At 45.4% G+C, this 23,826-nt stretch overlaps 3 protein-coding genes across 3 annotated transcripts; all 3 read right to left on the bottom strand.

Annotated features, from left to right (window-relative positions):
• Positions 1-9,980: 9,980 nt before the first annotated feature.
• Positions 9,981-10,791, bottom strand: LOC129695169 (histone H4). The gene has a single exon (XM_055631943.1). The coding sequence runs from the start codon at positions 10,732-10,734 to the stop codon at positions 10,423-10,425; it is 312 nt and encodes a 103-aa protein (XP_055487918.1). The 5' UTR covers positions 10,735-10,791; the 3' UTR covers positions 9,981-10,422.
• Positions 10,792-21,439: 10,648 nt separating this feature from the next.
• LOC129695172 (histone H2AX-like) lies at positions 21,440-21,895 on the bottom strand. Its single transcript, XM_055631945.1, has one exon. The coding sequence runs from the start codon at positions 21,837-21,839 to the stop codon at positions 21,459-21,461; it is 381 nt and encodes a 126-aa protein (XP_055487920.1). The 5' UTR covers positions 21,840-21,895; the 3' UTR covers positions 21,440-21,458.
• A 951-nt stretch (positions 21,896-22,846) lies between these two features.
• On the bottom strand, positions 22,847-23,330 carry LOC129695171 (histone H2B-like). The gene has a single exon (XM_055631944.1). The coding sequence runs from the start codon at positions 23,260-23,262 to the stop codon at positions 22,858-22,860; it is 405 nt and encodes a 134-aa protein (XP_055487919.1). The 5' UTR covers positions 23,263-23,330; the 3' UTR covers positions 22,847-22,857.
• Between the last annotated feature and the right edge of the window lie 496 nt (positions 23,331-23,826).

Raw genomic sequence — 23,826 nt, 5'->3', positions numbered from 1 at the left:
ACCTCATATCTTCTTTTAGCTTTTCTAATTTCTTCCTTAAGATTCTTTTTACATTCCTTATACTCCTCAAGCACCTCATTTACTTCATGCTGCCTATAATTATTGTAGATCTCCCTCATTTCCGAACAAGATGTCCAATTTCCCTTGAAAACCAGGGCTCTTTCCAATTTTTACTGTTTCCTTTCAACCGAACAGGAACAGAACAAAACGAATATCTTAAGAGGCAATGAAAAGGCACATTTTGGTCAGCCACTAGCAACCACACCAAGAGTGACGGTCCAGACCATCTCAAGATGGCTGAAACAGTTGCTAACACAGGCTGGGGTGGATACTAAAATTTTAAAAATCTTTCAACCAGGGCTGCAGCTACATTGGCAGCGATACAGTTGGATGTACCAATGGACCAAATCCTCAAGGCAGCAGGATGGTCTGGAGGGGAAAACATTCCAATTATTTTGTAATAAACCAGTAATGAAACCTGGAACGTTTGCAGAAACAATTTTAAGTTCTGTGAATTAATTTAAACCCATATAAAGGGGTTATAAACTTGTGTTAAAAAAAATTATGATTTCAATATCGAATTCATGTCCAAATTATGTTAACACAATTCCTCCCAACAGTCAAGGCAGATGTGATGCATGGACTCGTTCCACGGCATGAAATCACAGAGCTTTAAAATCTTCACGTAGTCACTCACGTGACTCCGAAGTAAAATAGTAAGAATAAACGAGAACTTACCAGTTTGAAGTTTGATCTGTATTTTATGAGGAGTTACGATGAGGGATTACATGCCCTCCGCTCCCACCCTGATCATATACTTAACTGGTACCTCTTCTCTAATCTTACTATGTTTAGTCATTACAGTTATCTGTGATTTCACACCGCTGCTTTGAAGAATGACACGCATGCGTCCTGGCGGGCTTATTCACGTAATCCCTCATCGTAACTCCTCATAAAATGCAGATCAAACTCCAAACTGGTAAGTTCTCGTTTAATCTTACTATTAAACTTGGCATCGTGTTTGTTTAGTTTAGTTTGGAGATACAGTGTGGAAACAGACCCTTCAGCCCACCGAGTCTACACCGACCAGCAATCCCCGCACATTAACAGTATCCCACACACACGAGGGACAATTTATACTTACACCAAGACAAGCCAATAGCCTACATACCTGTACGTCTTTGGAGAGTGGGAGGAAACCGAAATCCCACAGAAAACCCACACTGCCAGACTTTCCTTGGTAACACTTTTGCTCTTAATCTATTTAGCAATCTTCCTGAGATTTTCCTTGATCTGAGCTGCCACGAATTTTCCTGATTCCTCTTACCCTCCTGAATTTATTTCACAACTACCACCTTCTCCCCCCAGCAGTCTCTGCGTGGGACTTTGCCAAAGGTTGTTTGATGTCCATGTGAACCACATCTCTCTTTACTGCTTTTCTTAATTTATTTAATCAATCCCTCAACATCCCTCGAGATTCAGGAATCCCTGGACTTTCTGCCCTAATGGAGTACGTTGGACATGAACTCTGAAATAACTCCAACTTCCCTGTACATGTACATTTCCCTGCAAGTCACATCTCCCCATCCACATTTGCCAGGTTCTTTGTAATGATCATGAAATGGTCCTTTCTCCAATTCAGACACTTAAGTTCCAGTAAATACTTCTCTTTTTTCCATAACTACTTTGAAACTTTGAGTTGCTCTCACTATCCCAAAAGTGATTGCACACCGACACTTTATCCACTTGCCCAGCCTCATTGCCTGGGATTGGGTCCAGCATTGCCCCATCCCCAGTGAGACTATTAATGTACTGAAACAAAGATTCTCCTTGATGCACTTTTATAAATCCTACCCCTGATCCTTCATAGACCAAAATGCAACATTTCTTATTTGTCAGAGTTAAATTCCATCTGTCATTCCTTGTCCCACCTTCCCAAGTGCTCTAGATCTTGTAGCAAACTTGTGGCCAATGATGGTGCTATCCCAAGAGGGATACAATGGGGCAAACAGTGGATCTGGTTAAACGACTAATGGGTGATGGGGGCAGAGGGAGAGGGAGGAGAGTGTTGGTAGAAGTCATTTAAACACAGAGAATCACCGTTCATACCGCTTCACAAGCTAAACATCAGGTGCTGTTCCTCCAATGTCCAGACGGAAAGGTAAATTGTTGCCGGCCCTGATTTGACCCGGTCTATTCTCGCCTCCAACTTTCCACACCCTCCCCACCCCACCCTCAATTTCCCCACTCCCCCTCCACAATTTCAGGCTGAAGAAGCCTCCCGAGCAAAAACATCACCTGTCCCTTTTATCCTGAGATGCTGGTTACTCCAGCACTTTGTGTGAACCAACATCTCATCTTGTGTCTGAACCAGCATCTGCAGGCCCTTATTTCGACCAATTCAACACAGGGATTAGCGGGGGAGCTAAATTTAAATTCTATTGTTGATTGATGGTTGAGAATGGGCAGTTGCAGAAAACCAAGTGCGGAGCTTGAAAATGAGAGGCGTCCCTCTTTCTGTCTGTCACTCTGATTCTCCCTTTTCCCCTCCTCGCCTCTTTCTCTGCATTTCCCTGGCAGGTCGGGGCGCTGCGTATAAAAGGAGACAACAACAGTTAGATTGTCACTGAGCATCGACTCGAGTAAAGCAGCATCTTGTCTAGCAGCGGGAAAGGAGGCAAAGGACAGGGCAAACGCGGAGCAAAGCGGCACCGGAAATTGCGTTGCGATAACATCCAGGGCAATAGACATAGACAGCAGGTGCAGCAGTAGGCCATTTGGCCCCTCGAGCCAAATGGCCTAATGTGATCATGGCTGATCATCCACAATCAGTACCCCATTCCTGCCTTCTCCCCATACCCTTGACTCCATTATCTTTAAGAGCTCTGTCCAGCTCTTTCTTGAAAGCATCGAGAGAGCCAGCCTCCACCACCCTCTGAGTCAGAGAATTCCACAGACTCAATACTCTCTGTATGAAAAAGTTTTTCCTCATCTCCGTTCCAAATGGCTTGCCCCTTATTAACATAGAAAATAGGTGCAGGAGTAGGCTATTCGGCCCTTCGAGCCTGCACCGCCATTCAATATGATCATGGCTGATCATCCAACTTAGTATCCTGTACCTGCCTTCTCTCCATACCCCCTGATCCCTTTAGCCACAAGGGCCACATCTAACTCCCTCTTAAATATAGCCAATGAACTGGCCTCAACTACCTTCTGTGGCAGAGAATTCCAGAGATTCACCACTCTCTGTGAAAAATGTTTTCCTCATCTCGGTCCTAAAAGATTTCCCCCTTATCCTTAAACTGTGACCCCTTGTTCTGGACTTCCCCAACATCAGGAACAATCTTCCTGCATCTAGCCTGTCCAACCCCTTATTCTTAAACTGTGTCCACTGGTTCTGGACTCCCCCAACATCGGGAACATATTTCATGCCTTTAGCGTGTCCAAACCATTAATAATCTTATAGGTTTGAATAAGATCCCGTCTCATCCTTAATTCCAGAGTATACAAGCCAGACACTCCATTCTATCAACATATGACAGTCCCGCCATCCCGGGAATTAACCTTGTGAACCTGCGCTGCAAGGACCTCTTTGTTCCTATACTCAACTCCTTTTGATACGAAGGCCAACATGCCATTAGCTTTCTTCACAGCCTGCTGTACCTGCATGCTTTTATTGACATGAACAAGGACCCCCCCAGATCCTGTTGTACATCCCCTTTTCCCAACTTGACTCCATTTAGATAAAATCTGCCTTCCCGTTTTTGCCACCAAAGTGGATAACCTCACATTTATCCACATTAAACTGCATCTGCCCACTCACCCAATCTGTCCAAGTCACTCTACATCCTCATAGCACCCTCTTCACAGTTCACACTGCCAACCAGCTTTGTGTCATCTGCAAATTTGCTAATTTTGCTTTTAATCCCTCATCTAAATCATTAATGTATATTTTAAATAGCTGCAGTCCCAGCACCGAGCCTTGCGGTACCCCACTAGTCACTGCCTGCTGTTCTGAAAGGGACCCGTCAATCCCTACTCTTTGTTTCCCGTCTGCCAACCAATTTTCTATCCATGCCTGCACCCTACCCCCAATATCATGTGCTCTCATTTTGCCCACTAATCTCCTATGTGGGACCTTATCAAATGCTTTCTGAAAGTCCAGGTACACTACATCACTGACTCTCCCTTGTCCATTTTCCTAGTTACATCCTCAAAAAATTCCAGAAGATTAGTCAAGCATGATTTCCCCATCGTAAATCCATGCTGACTCGGACTGATCCTGCAACTCTTATCCAATTGTGCCGCTATTTCATCTTTTATATTTGACTCTGGCATCTTCACCACCGATGTCAGGCTAACTGGTCTATAATTCCCTGTTTTCTCTCTCTCGCCCTTCTTAAAATAAGGGATAACATTAGCTCCCCTCCAATCCACAGGAACTTATCCTGAATCTACAGAACATTGGAAAATACGTCTACAATTTCTAGAGCCACTTCCTTAAGTACCCTGGGATGCAGACCATCAAGCCCTGGGATGCAGACCATCAGGATTTATCTGCCTTCAGTCTACCCAACACCATTTCCAGTCTAATGTGAATTTCCTTCAGTTCCTCCGTCAACCTAGATCCTCTTACCACTAGTACATCAGGGAGATTGTGTGCCCGGGCATCACCAAGCCAGCTATCTGCCGTACGACTCAAGCGGATCTCGGGTCTGATCTACGAGGAGACCCGTGGGGTGTTGAAGGTTTTCCTGGAGAATGTGATCAGGGATGCGGTCACCTACACCGAGCACACCAAGCGCAAGACGGTCACTGCCATGGATGTGGTGTACGCTCTGAAACGACAGGGCCGCACTCTCTACGGGTTCGGCGGCTAAATAACTACCCCCTTTATTCCAACACAAAACAAAGGCTCTTCTAAGAGCCGCCCACAACCTCACAGAGGGAGCAGTGACCACGAGATGTGACTAATTATAATTTATTAAAGGTTAAATGGGGCCAATGAGATTTTCAACTAATTATATTTCATCCTGCAACAGTCAATATGTTCCTGTAAATGAACATTTCGTTACATTGGTTGTACTGTTGCGGAGTGGTGTCTAAACTCATGTCAAAAAAATTCATCCGACATTTTCGGAGGCTATAGGGGGTTGCACGTAAGGTCAGTGGGTCATAGGGCTCGACGCACGGAGCCGCTAAATCCAACTGGAAGACATCCGTCACTTCCGGTATATGTTATTAATGCTAGAAACGCGTACTTTCCTATCTGTTAAAAACCGGCAAAATGTTGAATTTTTGCGCTGAAAAAAATTGTGGGAGTCGGGGTAAGTGTGAGAGACATGTACCCAACTTTAGAATTCCAAACGTGAAGCGAAATGAAGGGACTACAGCAGCTAAACTGCTTGGTAAACATTGGGAATTATCACGTTTGCTCACTGCATTTCATCAAGTAAGGCAGTATTTGTGTTTTTTCTTGATTCCTTTGGTATCTAAAAATTCTCAGAAGCGATACATCTGGCTGTAAATTTTTCTTCAGATGCCTTTTTTATTGTATTTAAAAACCCACTTGGGAACCATGGGCGATTTAAAAAAATTTACAGCCAGATTTATCACTTCTGAAACTTTTTAGATGCCAAAAGAATCAAGAAAAAACACAAATAATGCCTTAGTTGATGAACTGCAGTGAGCAAACGGCCAATGTTCGCCAAGCACTCTGGCTGTTGTTGTCCCTTCAGCTCTCGCTTCTATCTACTGTCATTTTTCCTCACTTTTGGAATTGTGAAGTAGGCTAAATGTCTCACACGCTTATCCCGATTTCCATAATTATTTACAGCGCATAAATTGACAATTTCAGTGGGTTTTAATGGGCCCGCTACGCTGGAAACAATGGTAAGTGCCTACCTGCAGTTCATCACGTGTAATCCATTTGGAGTAGTGTAACGACAGTAAGGGTCATTGGTCGTGACCCGAATGCCGTGAAACCTCCCTATACAAATTGTTCAATACAGTCTTTACATTTCTCAAACTTGTCCCCCAACCGTGCCACTCATGTGGCCCCCTGGCGTGGGATACCTTCCCTTATTTTGAGAGGTGTCTTCACCATACGTGCCCCCCATGTCCAGCAGCGGAAGGACCCTAGACTGTGGTCCTCCCCCACAGAGCCTTGGCGTTGGCTGCATCGAGCTTCAGTGAGTCCCTCAGCACGTACTCCTTCAGTCTGCAGCGGGCAAGTCGGCAACATTCCCTGACGGACATCTCACTCTGCAGGGTGGTGGACAACAGCGTCTTTCAGAGTTGATGACCTTCCAGCAGCACTCGATGTCAGTCTCTGAATGTGTCCCTGGGAACAGTCCGTAAATCCCAGAGTCCTCTGTGACGGAGCTGTTCGGGGATAAATGGCACAAAGAATAACCATATAACAATTACAGCACGGAAACAGGCCATCTCGACCCTTCTAGTCCGTGCCGAACACATAATCTCCCCTAGTCCCATATACCTGCGCTCAGACCATAACCCTCCATTCCCTTCCCATCCATATAACTATCCAATTTATTTTTAAATGATAAAAACGAACCTGCCTCCACCACCTTCACTGGAAGCTCATTCCACACAACTACCACTCTCTGAGTAAAGAAGTTCCCCCTCATGTTACCCCTAAACTTCAGTCCCTTAATTCTCAAGTCATGTCCCCTTGTTTGAATCTTCCCTACTCTCAGTGGGAAAAGCTTTTCCACGTCAACTCTGTCTATCCCTCTCATCATTTTAAAAACCTCTATCAAGTCCCCCCTTAACCTTCTGCGCTCCAAAGAATAAAGCCCTAACTTGTTCAACCTTTCTCTGTAACTTAGTTGCTGAAACCCAGGCAACATTCTAGTAAATCTCCTCTGTACTCTCTCTATTTTGTTGACATCCTTCCTATAATTAGGCGACCAAAATTGTACACCATACTCCAGAATTGGCCTCACCAATGCCTTGTACAATTTTAACATTACATCCCAACTTCTATACTCAATGCTCTGATTTATAAAGGCCAGAACACCAAAAGCTTTCTTTACCACCCTATCTACATGAGATTCCACTTTCAGGGAAGTGTGCACAGTTATTCCCAGATCCCTCTGTTCACCTACATTCTTCAATTCCCTACCATTTACCATGTACGTCCTATTTTGATTTGTCCTGCCAAGATGTAGCACCTCACACTTATCAGCATTAAACGCCATCTGCCATCTTTCAGCCCACTCTTCCAACTGGCATAAATCTCTCTGTAGACTTTGAAACTCTACTTCATTACCCGCAACCCCACCTATCTTAGTATCATCTGCATACCTACTAATCCAATTTACCACACCATCATCCAGATCATTGATGTACATGACAAACAACAGTGGACCCAACACAGATCCCTGTGACACCCCCCACTCGTCACTGGTCTCCAACCTGACAAACAACCAGATTCAGATTCAGATTCAGATTCAAGTTTAATTGTCATTGTCAGTGTACAGTACAGAGACAACGAAATGCATTAGAGACAACGAAATGCATTTCCATTTCTGAAAACCATCCACCATTACTCTGTGAGGAAATCCTCCTGCACTCGCCCTTCTTGTAACTTCTGGGGGAATGCGATGGGACGCTTACCATTGGTGGCGCAGCGCTTCTTCTGATTTGTAATATGAACTAGGCCAATCGTACAGCTGCCTCTTTCTCCAATGACCAGACGCCAACAGCGTCTCTGGATACATTCAGGAGAGAGCTGGATAGAGCTATTAAAGATAGCGGAGTCATGGGGATATGGGGAGAAGGCAGGAACGGAGTACTGATTGGGGATGATCAGCCATGATCACATTGAATGGCGGTAACGGCTCTAAAAGGCCAATGGCCTTCTCTTGCACCTATTGTCACGAGTCACGAGAGTTTTATTGTCATGTGTTCCAGATAGGACAATGGAATTCTTGCTTGCTGCAGCACAACAGAATATGTAAACATAATACTGAAAATAACAGTCCCCAAAATAAGTGAAATTTGAAAAGCCCGCACAAAAAGAAAATATATTTTCAACAATACCTTAGACTTAAAAAAAAATTGACGACACATCTGTGTGTGATAATGTATCCCGCATCCCCAGTTATTCTATGTTGAACTACCTACAATGCACATCCAGTGTGAATTAGTTCCAAGGTGAGGGATTCCTAGGAATGCGTTCTTACTATTTTAAACCGCTCACCTATCGGGATAAACGCGATCCACAGAACTTGTTAGAGATCGCTCATTGCATAAAGCTCAATAGTCTAATGACTCTTGGAGCCGTCGCAGCAACGTGTCCTCTTAAAGTTTGTTTCTCGGATAGAAAACCGGACTCACTCGTTCAAAACAACAGACTGCAGTCACTAAAAGTCAGTCACTTCACAATTAAAACAGCAGCAGCAACAACGCACAGGCATCTTGTTTAAATTAATTCAATCTGAAGGGATGAATCACTGAGAGAAGTGTATGAAGATTGAGACAAACTAACGGGGAAGTTGGGTGAAGCTTCCCTTTCAATGCAGAGCGCCATATAACCATATAACAATTACAGCACGGAAACAGGCCATCTCGGCCCTTCAAGTCCGTGCCAAACAATTTTTTTTCCCCTTAGTCCCACCTGCCTGCACTCATACCATAACCCTCCATTCCCTTCTCATCCATATGCCTATCCAATTTATTTTTAAATTATACCAATGAACCTGCCTCCACCACTTCCACTGGAAGCTCATTCCACACCGCTACCACTCTCTGAGTAAAGAAGTTAACCCTCATATTACCCCTAAACTTCTGTCCCTTAATTCTGAAATCATGTCCTCTTGTTTGAATCTTCCCTATTCTCAAAGGGAAAAGCTTGTCCACATCAACTCTGTCTATCCCTCTCATCATTTTAAAGACCTCTATCAAGTCCCCCCTTAATCTTCTGCGCTCCAGAGAATAAAAACCTAACTTATTCAACCTATCTCTGTGACTTAGTTGTTGAAACCCAGGCAACATTCTAGTAAATCTCCTCTGTACTCTCTCTATTTTGTTGACATCCTTCCTATAATTGGGCGACCAAAATTGTACGCCATACTCCAGATTTGGTCTCACCAATGCCTTGTACAATTTTAACATTACATCCCAGCTTCTATACTCATATCGCCGTCTTGGATTCTATACTCATAGCGCCGTCTTGGATTATACCGTGGTTTGGACGGCTAATTTGATCAAATTAAACAGAATGAGAACTATCGCCTGCGAATGAAATATCGAACCAGTTGCATCAATGCGGTGTCCAAATATCAACACAACACTTTCAGTGAGACCGTGCGTGAGCAGAGCCATTAGGATTTCCGTTAGCAGCGTCAGCGCTGTGTGGGTCGTTACTTGGAGTTGGAGTATGTGGTCGCCGCCTTTGTCCCTCCAACCGGCCTCATCATTATGGAGATGGTGTAACTCAGTGTCTGTGGAAGGACTGATCAGCGACTGAGGTGCGCGCGTGGAAAGTGCGTAATAAAGGCGTTTGTTGTCCTTGAACCCGGAGCGCGTGAGAAAAGGGGGCGCAGAGCGAACAGGGGCTGGTCGTGTACACACCATTATGAGCCGTGTTGGCATTTACATCGAAACCAGTTACACTTGAATGACTGAAGTCAGACTCCACTCAGCAGCAGTCACTGCGGCATCAATTCAGATAAAAGCCCGCAGAAAAAAACGTTAGTGTAAGAGATTAGACAGAAAGGCGCAGCTCTTCTGGCGGTTAGTGGCTCTTAAAAGAGCCGTTTGTTCTTGGTGGAGAGCTGGGGTTTAAGCGCGCTCCTCTGGGGGAAATACAGAGATTTGTGACCGGCGGGTGGGGTGGGGGAAGCTCGGCCAAACAGACAGCACGGACTGCAGTATCATTGGTTGCGGGTTGAATTTCAAATTGCCCGCCAATTTCATTCCAGCCGGGAACCGAGGGATGTATTTTATATACGATTCTGAATGAATTCAGTTTCTGTCAACTTAATATCAAATCCACTTTAACTTCTCGCTTAAATCATGACTGAATATGCGGCGCGGATTTACAGACCGGATCCCGGTGCAGACGGAATTCAGCTCTGCTCGTGACTGGAAATAAGCGACTGTTACCCAGGGAACGGTTTGGAGTCGACCCTCCTGTTGCTGCATTAATCATGAGGTATATCGGTAAAAGGGAAACTGACATCGACTTGTGTATGATCTTTTACTGTCGGCTTCGCATTCTAATGACCGCGGTGAAAAAGCTAAAAACTTATGTTCAGTGGTGGAATAACTAGTTTAATAAAACACATTCCAATCTGCATCTACTCCAATTCCCTAGACTCTGCTCTTTCTGTGAGGTTGTGGGCGGCTCTTAGAAGAGCCTTTGTTTTGTGTTGGAATAAAGGGGGTAGTTATTTAGCCGCCGAAGCCGTAGAGAGTGCGGCCCTGTCGTTTCAGAGCGTACACCACATCCATGGCAGTGACCGTCTTGCGCTTGGCGTGCTCGGTGTAGGTGACCGCGTCCCTGATCACATTCTCCAGGAAAACCTTCAGCACCCCGCGGGTCTCCTCGTAGATCAGACCCGAGATCCGCTTGACCCCACCACGCCGAGCCAGGCGGCGGATAGCTGGCTTGGTGATGCCCTGGATGTTATCGCGAAGCACTTTGCGGTGCCGCTTTGCTCCGCCTTTGCCTAATCCTTTGCCTCCTTTCCCTCTGCCAGACATGATGCTGCTTTACTCGAGTCGCTGCTCAGTGACAAGCTGACTGTTGCTGTCTTCTTTTATACGCAGCGCCCCGACCTGCCGGGGAAATGCAGAGAAAGAGGAAGGAGGGGAAAAGGCAGAATCAGAGTGACAGACAGAAAGAGGGACGTCTCTCATCTTCCAGCTCCACCCTCGGTATTTTGCAACAGGAAGACGCCCCACAGACCTAGATGTTGCCGATGACATTGCACTATAACCATATAACAATTACAGCACGGAAACAGGCCATCTCGGCCCTACAAGTCCGTGTCGAACAACTTGTTTCCCGTAGTCCCACCTGCCTGCACTCATACCATAACCCTCCATTCCCTTCTCATCCATATGCCTATCCAATTTATTTTTAAATGATACCAATGACCCTGCCGACACCACTTCCACTGGAAGCTCATTCCACACCGCTACCACTCTCTGAGTAAAGAAGTTCCCACTCATGTTACCCCTAAACTTCTGTCCCTTAATTCTGAAGTCATGTCCTCTTGTTTGAATCTTCCCTACTCTCAATGGGAAAAGCTTGTCCACGTCAACTCTGTCTATCCCTCTCATCATTTTAAATACCTCTATCAAGTCCCCCCTTAACCTTCTGCGCTCCATAGAATAAAGACCTAAAGTGAATCAACGTTTCTACTTCTAAGATTGGGGAAATCCAGAATGCCAACAAATACGTGATTTAACTTCTACAGGTTTACAGTGGAGAACATAGTGACTGGTTGTTTCATGGCGAACGTACCCCCGGTCACGTGACCGTCCCGACCAATGACGAGGGTTGTGAATACACAGCTTCACCACTAGGTGCCGCTACAAAGTGATGTCAACTGGGAAATTCAGGGAAGTGAACAATGAAGATGGACACAAAATGCCAAAGTAACTCAGTGGGACAGGCAGCATTTCTGGATAGAGGAATGGGTGATGATTCAGGTCGTGATCCTTCTTCAGATTTAGATTCAGATTCAACTTTAATTGTCATTGTCAGTGTACAGTACAGAGACAACGAAATGCATTTAGCATCTCCCTGGAAGAGCGACATAGCATATGATTTGAATAAATATTTACATTAGCATATATACAGCCATAGTGTTTTTCCTGTGGGAGGAGTGTCCGGGGGGGGGGGGGGGTGGTGGTGATTGGCAGTCACCGAGGTACGTTGTTGAGTAGAGTGACAGCCGCCGGGAAGAAGCTGTTCCTGGACCTGCTGGTCCGGCAACGGAGAGACCTGTAGCGCCTCCTGGATGGTAGGAGGGTAAATAGTCCATGGTTGGGGTGAGAGCAGTCCTTGGCGATGCTGAGCGCCCTCCACAGACAACGCTTGCTTTGGACAGACTCAATGGAGGGGAGCGAGGAACCGATGATGCGTTGGGCAATTTTCACCACCCTCTGCAAGGCCTTCCGGTCGGAGACAGAGCAGTTGCCAAACCATACTGTGATACAGTTGGCAAGGATGCTCTCGATGGTGGCAGCGGTAGAGGTTCACCAGGATCTGAGGAGACAGATGGACCTTCTTCAGTCTCCTCAGGAAGAAGAGACGCTGGTGAGCCTTCTTGATCAGAGTTGAGGTATTGTGGGTCCAAGAGAGGTCATCGGAGATGTTAACACCCAGGAACATGAAGCTAGAAACACGTTCCACCTCCGTCCCGTTAATATGGATGGGGGTGTGCGTGCCGCCCCTGGACTTCCTGAAGTCCACAATGAGCTCCTTGGTCTTCTTGGAGTTAAGGGCCAGGTTGTTGTCAGCGCACCATGCTGCTAAGTGCTGGACCTCCTCCCTGTAGGCCGACTCATCGTTGTTGCTGATGAGGCCAATCACCGTTGTATCATCTGCATACTTGATGATGGTGTTAGCACCATGTACAGGTGTGCAGTCATAGGTGAAGAGGGAGTAGAGGAGGGGGCTCAGCACACAGCCCTGTGGAACGCCAGTGTTCAGGGTGAGGGTTTAAGAGGTGTGCTTGTCTAACCTAACAGACTGTGGTCTGTTGGTTAGAAAGTCCAATATCCAGTTGCAGAGGGAGGGATCGATGCCCAGGTTACCGAGTTTGGTGATCAGTTTAGATGGTATAATGGTGTTGAATGCTGAGCTGTAATCGATGAACAGCATTCTTACGTAAGTGTCTCTGCTGTCGAGGTGGGAGAGGGCGGAGTGAAGTGCCGTTGAGATGGCATCCACCGTACTCCTGTTCTTGCGGTAGGCAAACTGATAGGGATCCAGTGTGGGGGGTAGGCAGCTTTTGAGGTGTGCCAGGACCAGCCTCTCGAAGCACTTGGTGATGATGGGGGTAAGTGCAACTGGGCGGAAGTCTGGGAATCAGGAGAGAGGGAGACACAGAGATAAAGAAGGGTAAGATGTGAGATGCAGTTCAAGAAAGAAGTGCATGCAGTTGTAGAATAGATCATTGTTAGCTAGGAAAAGGTGACAACGAAGCAAACAGAGATGATAGATCATGTACTGGCAGTCTGAAGAAGACTGATGAAGTCATGTACTTCATTAGTCTGAAGAAATGTCTCGACCCGAGACGTCGCCCATTCCTTCTCTCCATAGATGCTGCCTCACCCGCTGAGTTTCTCCAGCATTTTTGATATACATTAGGCATTTGGTTAGATTCAGATCAAAGGTTTTATGGAAAATTTGGGAGATGACAAGCTGGTGTGAACCGAAGATTGTCTGATAGAGAATGAACATACGGTAAATTGATCCTTGTCTGGTTGGCCACTGACATTAGTGGTGTGTCACAGCAATCAGGGACTGGGCCCAAACTTCTTACAAGTAATGTCACTGACTGCTCTGAAGACTGAATATTTGGTTACTGAACATTGATGATGCAAAGAGAAGTTGTAAAGTACATCGTGAAGGGGACTTAAGGATACAATGGAGTGTATCTAGGTTAGGTAAGTGGGCAGAGATCTGGCATATTTTATCCTCGATGCGTCAACATACCTATGGAGTAAAGTACACAGTTCCATGAAAGTTGCATTGAGTAGATAGGCTGGTGAAGAAGGTCTGTGGCATGCTTCCCTTCCGAGGTTAGGGCAGGAATATAAGTAATGGTATGTTATATTGCAACTTTACATAACACTAGTTCATCCACATCTGCAGTATTGTGTACCGTTCTAGTCACCACACTATGGGAAGAATGTGGTTGGGTTGGAGTGAGTGCAGAGGTGATTCACCAGCATCTTGCCTGGACTGGAGACATTCAGTTGTGAGAAAACATTTCAGATTCTTGTTTTGTTTTCCCTGCAGTGAAGGAGATTGATTATTAACCAGATGAAAGTATATAGGGCTGTAATATCTACTGATAGGTGAGATCATCAAAATTTATTCCCCCTTCCATGTGTATTAAAAACAAGAGAGCAGACTTGTGTTTTGATGGTTGACACTTGAATCATGTTGCCAGAGGAGATGGTGGAATCAGGTGCCATCTCCGTGTTTGAGACAATTAGACAGTTAAATAGGAAGGTCCTATAGGCCACAGTCCTAAAGAAGGCAGATGGGATTAATATAGATGAGGAAAAGAGATGGACATGGACATGGAGGGCAAAGTTCCCCTTTCTGGGCTGCAGCCTTCTGTCGCTCTGAATGTAGAAATGTCCTTTTTGGGAAAAACAAAAGCACGTTTGGACAGCTAGATCGTTAGGAAATGGCCAAGAGTACACAAATGCGACTCGCTCAGGTAGTCCCTTGGTCAGCATGAACGTTGGGATGAAAGGCCTATTTCCACACTGACTAACAATGATTCCATAATATGCTGCCTGACCCACTGAATCTTTTTATGGTTTTCTATTTTTAGTTCAGATTTCTGGATTTTGCATTTTGTTTTTTTATTTTCAGAGTGTTATATATTGGTCTGCGGGGAGGGAGCAGGGAATATTATAGTCATAGAGTGATACATTGTGGAAACAGGCCCTTTGGCCCAATTCGCCGACACCGGCCAAAAATGTCCCAGCTACACTAGTCCCACTTGCCTGCGCTTGGTCCATATCCCTCCAAAGCTGTCCTATCCATGTATCTGTCTAACTGTTTCTTAAATGAAGGGATAGTCCCAATCTCAACTACCTCCTCTGGCAGCTTGCTCCATACATACACTGTGTGAAAAAAATTACCTCTTGGATTCCCATTAAATATCTTCCCCTTCACCTTGAACCTACGTCCTCTGGTCCTCGATTCCCCTACTCTGGGCGAAAGACTCTGTGCATCTACCCAATCTATTCCTCTCATGATTTTGTATAGCGCTATAGGATTTCCTCTCATCCTCCTGCGATCCATGGAATAGAGGCCCAGCCCACCCAACCTCTCCCTAAAGCTCACACCCTCTAGTCCGGGCAACATCCTCGTAAATCTTTTCTGAACCCTTTCAAGCTTGACAATATCTTTCCAATAACATGGTGCCCAGAACTGAACACAATATTCTTATTGCAGTCTCACCTACGTCTTATACAACTGCAATATGACCACCCAACTCCATACTTTGACTGATGAAGGCCAAAGTGCAAAAAGCCTTTTTGACCACTTTATCTACCTGCCACTCGACCTTCAAGGAATCATGCACCTGTACTCCTAGAACCCTCTGCTCTACAACACCACCCAGAGGCCTACCATTTACTGTGTAGGTTCTGCCCTTGTTCGACTTCCCAAAATGCAACACCTCACACTTCTCTGTATTAAATTCCATCCATCATTCCTGGCCAATCGATCCAGATCCTGTTGCAATCGTTCACAACCATCTTCACTATCTGCAAAACCACTAACTTTTGTATCATCAGCAAACTTGCTAATGTTGCCGTGTATGTTCTCATCCAAATCCTTGACATAGATGACAAACAACAACGGGCCAGCACCGTATTCTGAGGCACATCACTCGCCACAGGCAACCAGTCTGAGAAGCAACCTTCCACTATTACCCTCTGCTTCCTTCCAATGAGCCAATTTGCTATCCATTCAGCTATCTCTCCTTGGATCACATGCGATCTAACCTTCCAGAGCAGCCTATCATATGGAACCTTGTCGAACATCTTACTGAAGTCCATGTACACAACATCTACTGCTCTGCCCTCATCAAACTTTTTGGTCATGTCTTCAAAAATGTCAATCAGATTTGAGAGACATAACCTCCCAGGTACAAACCATGTCTACTATCCCTAATCAGCCCCTGCCCATCCAAATGCCTGTATATCCTATCCGTCAGAATACTCTCCAGTAACTAAGCAACTACAGATGTTCAGCTCACCGGCCTATAGTTCCCAGCATTTTCCCTGCAGCCTTTTCTTGAAAAGAGACACAACATTTTTCCACACTCCGGTCTTACGGCACCTGTCCTGTATTGAAGGACGACTCATAAATTTCAACCAGGGCTCCAGCAATTTCCTCTCTAGTTTCCCTCAATGTCCTCGGATATATCAGATCAGGCCCTGGAGATTTGTCTACCTTCAAACACGACAGTATCTTCGGTACTTCTTCGACAGTAACCCTGACTGCTCTAGACATTTCCAGTGACTGCTCCAATTTCCTCCGTCCTACTGTCTTTCTCCTCGGTAAATACAGAGAAGAATTTCTCTTTTAGGACCTTGCCCATTTCCTGTGGTTCCACACAGAGGTGACCACTTTTATTCCCAAGGTCTCACTCTCCCTCTAGTTGCCCTTTTCCCCCTTATGTATTGATAAAATCTTTTGGGATTGTCCTTAATGCTAACCACCAGAGCCATCTCCTGGCCCCTTTTTGCATTTCTGATTTTTTTTTTTAGTTTACTCCTTAGTTCCCAAAACTCCTCCAGGGATCCACTTGATCCCAGCTGCCTATACCTGTCCCATGCATCCTTCGTGTTTTTGACTAACGTCTCAATTTCCCTCGTCAGCCAAGCTTCCTTACACTTGTCTGCTTTGCCCTTCACTCTAACGGGGACGTAAACATCCTGAGCTTTCTTCAGTACACTTTTAAAAACATCCCACTTGGCCGATCTTCCTTTCCCCTCTAACAACCTGCTCCAGTCAACTTGAGCGAGACCTTCTCTCATACCCTCAAAGTTGGCCTTACCCCAGTTGAGCATTTTAATACTTGGACCCTCTCCGTCCCTATCCATAACTATCTTAAACCTAATCTAACTGTGGTCACTGGTCCCAACAGGCTACTTCACACACACTTCATTAACTTGCCCTTCCCAGTTTTCCCTATTTCCCAATACTAGATCCAGCGCTGCCCTCCCACAATAGCCAATAGTTGCAGGACTAGGCCATTCGGCCCTTTGAGCCACCACATTGACTGTGATCATGGCTGATCATCCACAATCAGTACCCCTTCCCTGCTTTCTCCCCATACCCCTTGACTCCGCTATCTTTAAGAGTTCTATCTCACTCTCTCTTGAAAGCATCCAGAGAATTGGCCTCCACTGCCTTCTGAGGTAGAGAATTACACAGATTCACAACTCTCTGGCTGAAAAGGTTTTTCCTCATCTCTGTTTTAAATGGCCTACCCCTTATTTTTAAACTGTGGCCCCTGATTCTGGACTCCCCCAACATCGGGAACACGTTTCCTGCCTCTAGCGTGTACAATCCCTTAATAATCTTATAGGTTTCAATAAGATGCCCTCTCATCCTTCTGAATTCCAGTGTATACAAACCCAGTCCTTCCATTCTTTCAACATATGACAGTCCCGCCATCCCGGGAATTAACCTCGTGAACCTACGCTGCTCTCCCAAGAATGTCCTTCCTCAAATTTGGGGACCAAAACTGCACCAATACTCCAGGTGTGGTCTCACTAGGGCCCTGTACAACTGTAGAAGGACCTCTTTGCTCCTATACTCAACTCCTCTTGTTATGAAGTCCATTAGCTTTCTTCACTGCCTACTGTACCTGCATGCTTACTTTCAGTGACTGCTGAATAAGGACACCCAGATCTCGGTGTACTTCCCCTTTTCCTAACTTGAGATCATTCAGATAATAATCTGCCTTCGTGGGGTTCTTGCCACCAAAGTGGATAACCTCACATTTATCCACATTAAACTGCATCTGCCATGCATCCGCCCACTCACCCAACCTGCATCCTCCCCTCAGTTAACACTGCCACCCAGCTTTGTGTCATCTGCTAATTTGCTAATGTTACTTTTAATCCCTTCATCTACTAAATCATTAATGTATATTGTAAATAGCTGTGGTCATGTTAATGCTATCCAAATGTGCCTCTATGTCATAATTTATAATTGACTCCAGCTTCTTCCCCACCATCGATGTCAGGCTAACTGGTCTATAATTCCCTGTTTTCTCTCTCCCTACTTTCGTCAAAAGTGGGATAACATTAGCTACCCTCCAATCCACAGGAACTGATCCTGAATCTACAGAACATTTGAAAATGATCACCAATGCATCCATGGTTTCCAGAGCCACTTACTGAAGTACCACGGGATGCAGACCATCAGGCCGTGGGGATTTATCAGCCTTCAGTACCATCAGTTCTGCCTAATAGTCAACAGTCCTGCCTAATAGTCCAGTCCCATAGTCAACACCATTTGCTGCCTAATGTGAATTTCCCTCATTTCATCCACCACCCTGGGTCCTCTGGCCACCAGTACATCTGGGAGATTGTTTGTGACTTCCTTAGTGAAGTACCATGTTCAACTCATCTGCCATTTCCCTGTTCTCCAGTATAAATTCACCTGTTTCTGTCTGCAAGGGACCCAGTTGTCTTAACTAATTCTTTCCTCCTCACATACCTAAAGATCCTTTTACTATATGAAAATTGATCAGTCACAAATGCGTCAGTCCACCTTCAGGATGCCAGTCTCGACCATCTAGTCCTGTGCCTTTAACATTCATAATACTCCCCTAGTCCCTATTGTTTCTTCGCTTTTATATTTAGACCATAACTCCTCCATTCCCTTCCTTCTTTCATCCATATAACTATCCAATTTATTTTTAAATGATAAAAATGTTTGTTGCCTCCACCACCTTCATGGAATTCATTCCACACAGCTACCACTATCTTCTCTGGACCCAGAAGTTTAACCTCATTGTTTCCCCTAAACTTCAGTCCCTTAATTAAATGTCATGCCCCCTTCCTACTACCTAGTTGACTATCCTATATTTCCTGGCGAGCTTACCTTCGTACCTCATCTTTTCTCCCCGTATTGCTTTTTAGTTATCTTCTGTTGCTCTTTAAACATTACCCAATACTCTTGCTTCCCGCTCATCTTTGCTACATTGTACTTCTTCTCTTTTATATTTATACTGTCCTTGACTTACTTTGTCAGCCACGGTCACCTCTTATTCCCTCAGATTCTTTCTTCCTCTCTGGAATGAACTGATCCTTCTGAATTGTTCCCAGAAATACCTGCCATCGTTGTTCCACTGTCATCCTGTTAGGTTCTTTTTCCAGTCAACTTTGGCCAGCTTGTCCCTCTTTACTCCATGGCTCCCTTTGCTCAACTGTAATACTGACACTTCCGATTTTCGGTTCTCCCTCTCAAATTAAAACTTATCATATTACGGTCACTACCTCCTAATGGCTCGTTTACCTTGTGTTCTCCAATCAAATCCGGTTCATTACACAACACTAAATCCAGAATTGCCTTCTCCCAGGTTCTAGTAGAAGCCGCTCTAAGAATCCGTCTCCACAAACTCCCTTTGTTGCAGTCCAGTACGAACCCGATTTTCCCAGTCTACCTGCATGTTGAAATCACCCATAACAACAGTAGCATTACCTTTGCTCCATGCCAATTTTAACACAATTCAACTTGCACCCTATATCCAGCTTACTGTTTGGGGGCCTGTAGATAACTCCCATCAGGGACTTTTTACCCTTACAATTCCTCAGTTATATCCATACTGATTCTACATCACCTGATTCTATGTCACCCGCACGCCACCACAGCTCTTCCCGCTCTGAAGTTGGCCAGCTCCGTGATGTCAGTTCCACAGGCTCTGCAACTGGAGCCTCCAGGTTAGTCCCGGCCGGAGGTCGCCGCCGGCTCCACGATGTTAGTCTTTTCGATAGGATCCGAGACCCGACAGGGAAGTTCCCTGCCCTGTACCAAATGCAAATGAGCTATGCCTCTGTAATCCCCCCTCACTTGACCAAAAATTTTAACTGGAGGACATATCTCGGTTTGGTGCATGTTAGTCCACTTTAAACACTTATACTTCCCACCCGTTAATATTGGAAACAATGAAACTTTCTGTATTAGTCGGGGTGACCGTCTCACAGCGGTCCTAAATTTTCAGCCAAAAAAAAACTTACTCTCTAAGGTATTCTCGAAACTGAAGGTAGAAACAGCGGAAGTGAACAGGGAGACATTTGCCGTGGATTTCCCTGTCCAAAATATCGGGAATTATAGCGTTTCTCGCTGAATTCATCAAAAGTACCAATTTGTAACTTACTTTTGATAAAATTCCCCCCGAGCCCCTCGCTATAATTCCCGATATAAGCCCATCTTTAAATCTCCACGGCAAATACCTGCCTGTTCACTTCATTGGTTTCTACCTTCAGTCTCCAGTTCTTGTAATTACCCACTTTCCCTTTTGTTTTGCCCCCTAAATTTAGGGTGCCTCACGGTCCACCCTGGAGTAGCACATAAATTTCAGCTCAAAATCTGCCGTTTTCATTCTTGCCATAGAGGGAGAAAGTGCGTGTTCACCACACTAACCGAACTGGGATATGTCAGTTAAAATTTTCGGTCAGGGAAAGAGACTGGATAAGCACAGGACTACGGCTTTGTACTCGCTGAAATTTAGAAGATTGAGGTCCCCGCATAGGAAAGATTACAAAATTTCCCCCACAGCCCCCCCCCCCATATACAGAGCTAAAAATAATAATAGAAACTAACTCAAGACGTACATTTAAAAGTCCCCAAAATAAAAAAAGACTGTAGTCGAGCCGCTGCCGTTAGGCGCCGCCACTGCTAAATTAATATTTAATATGTAAAATAATATGTGATTCTGTTACATTCTGTTTGTAGTTTGTTTGGTTGTTTGTTTGTCTTTTTGCACAATCCGGGAGCATTGCCACTTTTCATTTCACTGCACATCTCGTATGTGTATGTGACAAATAAACTTGACTTGAAACTGAAAGGAATTCAGCTCTGCCCGAGGGTGGATATTAGTCGCTGTTTTCGGAGAGAAACTTTGAGTCGATGTTAGTGTTGCTGCATTAATTGTTCTGTAGGTGAGAGGGAAACGGAGTTGGCTTCGAGGAGGATCTCTTACTGTAGGTCGCTGCCAATGTTCTGAGGAATATCTACCTAAATGTATCTTTCCGCATCAGCCAACCGCTGTTTCATGTTTAGTTTTGAGGTACAACGCGGAAACTGACCCTTCGGACCAGCGAGTCCGCACCGACTAGCGATCCTCACACATGAACACTATCCTACAAATGATAAGTGTTTGAAAAACATATTTTTAAACATTTATATCAAACCAATTAACCTACAACCCAGGACGTCTTTTGAGTGTGGGAGGAAACGGGGAGAACGTACAAATTGTGTACAGGGAAGCGCCCGTAGTCAGGATCGAACCAGGGTCTCTGGCGCTGTAAGGCAGTTGGTCTACCGCTCCGCCACCGTGTCGACAACTCAATGTGCAGTCGGTTTTCGACAACGACAAGGAACACTTGTCCCGCACTAAACATAATCGATGATCAGCCCTTCCACAGACATGGTGAGTGGCTCTGAAAAGAGCCTTTGGGTCACTATGTTGAGTTTCTCTCGCTTACTTGTTCGTTCCGCCGGTTTTCTTGGGCAACAACACGGCCTGGATATTGGGCAACACACCGCCCTGAGCGATGGTCACCCCTCCCAGCAACTTGTTGAGCTCCTCGTCGTTGCGGACGGCCAGCTGCAGATGTCTGGGGATGATGCGGCTCTTCTTGTTGTCCCGGGCTGCGTTGCCGGCCAGCTCGAGGATTTCAGCCGTCAGATACTCGAGCACAGCAGCCAGATAGACAGGGGCTCCTGCACCCACCCGCTGAGCATAGTTGCCTTTCCTCAAGTGCCTATGAACACGACCGACCGGGAACTGCAGTCCAGCCCGGGACGAGCGAGACTTGGCCTTGGCCCGAGCTTTGCCGCTGGTTTTTCCTCGTCCAGACATCTCCTGATGTTTTGTACACGCAGAATGAGAAAATTATCACACACTCGCCTTTCTTATACCTGTTTGAGGAATCCAGAGAACCGCTGGTGATTGGTGAAAAAGGACATGATCTCATTGGTGTGAAGAATAACCCAATCACAGAACTGTTTTATCTACCAATCAAAACCCACAACAGAAAAGCGCTGAAAATAACTGCCAGTCCCTCCAAAACTCGAACTTTGAAATAGCCGCCAAACTATAAATCTGTATGTCAATACAATTTGCTACATCACATAATCATTGCTTTTTTGATTATCATTTTCTATGTAAGCACATTGCGTTAAGATGTTAATTATACTGCTGCGAGTAAGAATTTCATTGTTCCGTTCACGGTACATATGACAATTAAATACTCTTGATTGTGGACCACCTTGAACCCCGGGCAATACAGCACAACACATTTAATTTACGATTTATTTGGGCCGGTAACCGATTACAAAAAAATCGACCATCGGCATCAATTAGCGATCGGTCACTATGTAAACGGTCTCGGATTATAGTCTTGTTTATATGTTCATGTTTATAAAAGTCGGAGTTTGGGCGACAGTGTGAAATGTTCCTCCTTGGAAAAACTGGACGAATTGCCGAGTAGAAATTCAATTCAGAACAGTTACAGAGATGAAGACAGGAGTTCATAAACCCCAATACCCACAGCAAATAAAACAGTAACGGCAGCACTAGTCGACTGGCCGTGGGCACAATTTATGATGATTGGGACAAGCTGACGTGAAGGAAAAGGAGTTTTACTTCTGTTTGATGGACAGGAACGCAACATGGATACCGGGAATATCCCGCGTATATTGGAATTTAATTTAATCACTAAACAGAATGTGAAATAAATTCGCCAAACAGAAATATCCTGAAACAATTCTGCTGCGATTCAATGTCGAAACATTAGTACAACTCTTTCTGCGAAAATGTGGGTGGCTCTTATAAGAGCCGTTGGGTTTTGGGTGTTTTTTCAACAATGTGTGGATCTTTATTTGGAACTGGTGTACTTGGTCACCGCCTTTGTCCCTTCCGACACGGCGTGCTTGGCCAGCTCCCCGGGAAGAAGCAGGCGCACGGCGGTCTGAATCTCTCGGGAGCTGATGGTCGCCCGCTTGTTATAATGCGCCAGGCGGGAAGCCTCGCCCGCGATACGCTCGAAAATATCGTTGACGAACGAGTTCATGATGCCCATGGCCTTGGAGGAGATGCCGGTATCCGGGTGAACCTGCTTCATCACTTTGTAGATGTAGATGGAGTAACTCTCCTTCCTCGACCTCCTGCGCTTCTTGCCCCCTTTACCTGCGGATTTAGGCAAAGCTTTCTTTGCGCCCTTCTTGGCGGCTGTTTTCGGCAAAGATCCTACAGCATCTTTGGTTTTCGGCGGATCAGGCATTTCCTCGGTGGATTTCAAACACAAAAACAAAACACGATCTTTGCACAGAAGTGACCAGAAACCGCTCGGTGCGCGGATTAAATAGGCAGTGACGTCACCCTATGCTAATGAGGGATGGAGCAGGAGCGGATCGTCATTGGACGGTCGGTGAGATGTTTAATGACACTTCTCCTGTAAACGCTCTGATTGGATATCTAATCATAATCGCTCGCTCCGCCAATCAGAAGCCGCTCTCACTCACTGTTCGTGTCCTGTCCGGTCCCAGAAAGCTGTCGTTTGTCATCCTTTAGTTTTAGAGACACAGCGCGGAAACAGGCCCTTCTGCCCACCGAATACTCGCCGACCAGCGATCCCCCTACACGAGCACTATCCTACACACTGGGGACAATTTACAATTGTACCAAGCCAATTAACCTACCAACCTGAACGTCTTCAATGTGATAGGTAACCCGAGCACCCACAGAAAACCCACACAGGTCACGGGGAGAACGTACAAAGATCCGTAGTCAGGATCGATCCCATATCTCTGGCGCTGTAAGACAGCAAATCTACCGCACACCACGG

The sequence above is a fragment of the Leucoraja erinacea genome, unplaced genomic scaffold, assembly GCF_028641065.1.
Source record: "Leucoraja erinacea ecotype New England unplaced genomic scaffold, Leri_hhj_1 Leri_971S, whole genome shotgun sequence".
NCBI classification, from domain to species: domain Eukaryota; kingdom Metazoa; phylum Chordata; class Chondrichthyes; order Rajiformes; family Rajidae; genus Leucoraja; species Leucoraja erinaceus.
The sequence above is the reverse complement of the archived record's forward strand: the minus strand, read 5'-3'. Positions and strand labels throughout refer to the sequence as shown.

Excerpts from the sequence above, each read along its gene's own strand:
- LOC129695169 (XM_055631943.1), bottom strand. The coding sequence starts at position 10,734 with ATGTCTGGCAGAGGGAAAGGAGGCAAAGGATTAGGCAAAGGCGGAGCA.
- LOC129695172 (XM_055631945.1), bottom strand. The coding sequence starts at position 21,839 with ATGTCTGGACGAGGAAAAACCAGCGGCAAAGCTCGGGCCAAGGCCAAG.
- LOC129695171 (XM_055631944.1), bottom strand. The coding sequence starts at position 23,262 with ATGCCTGATCCGCCGAAAACCAAAGATGCTGTAGGATCTTTGCCGAAA.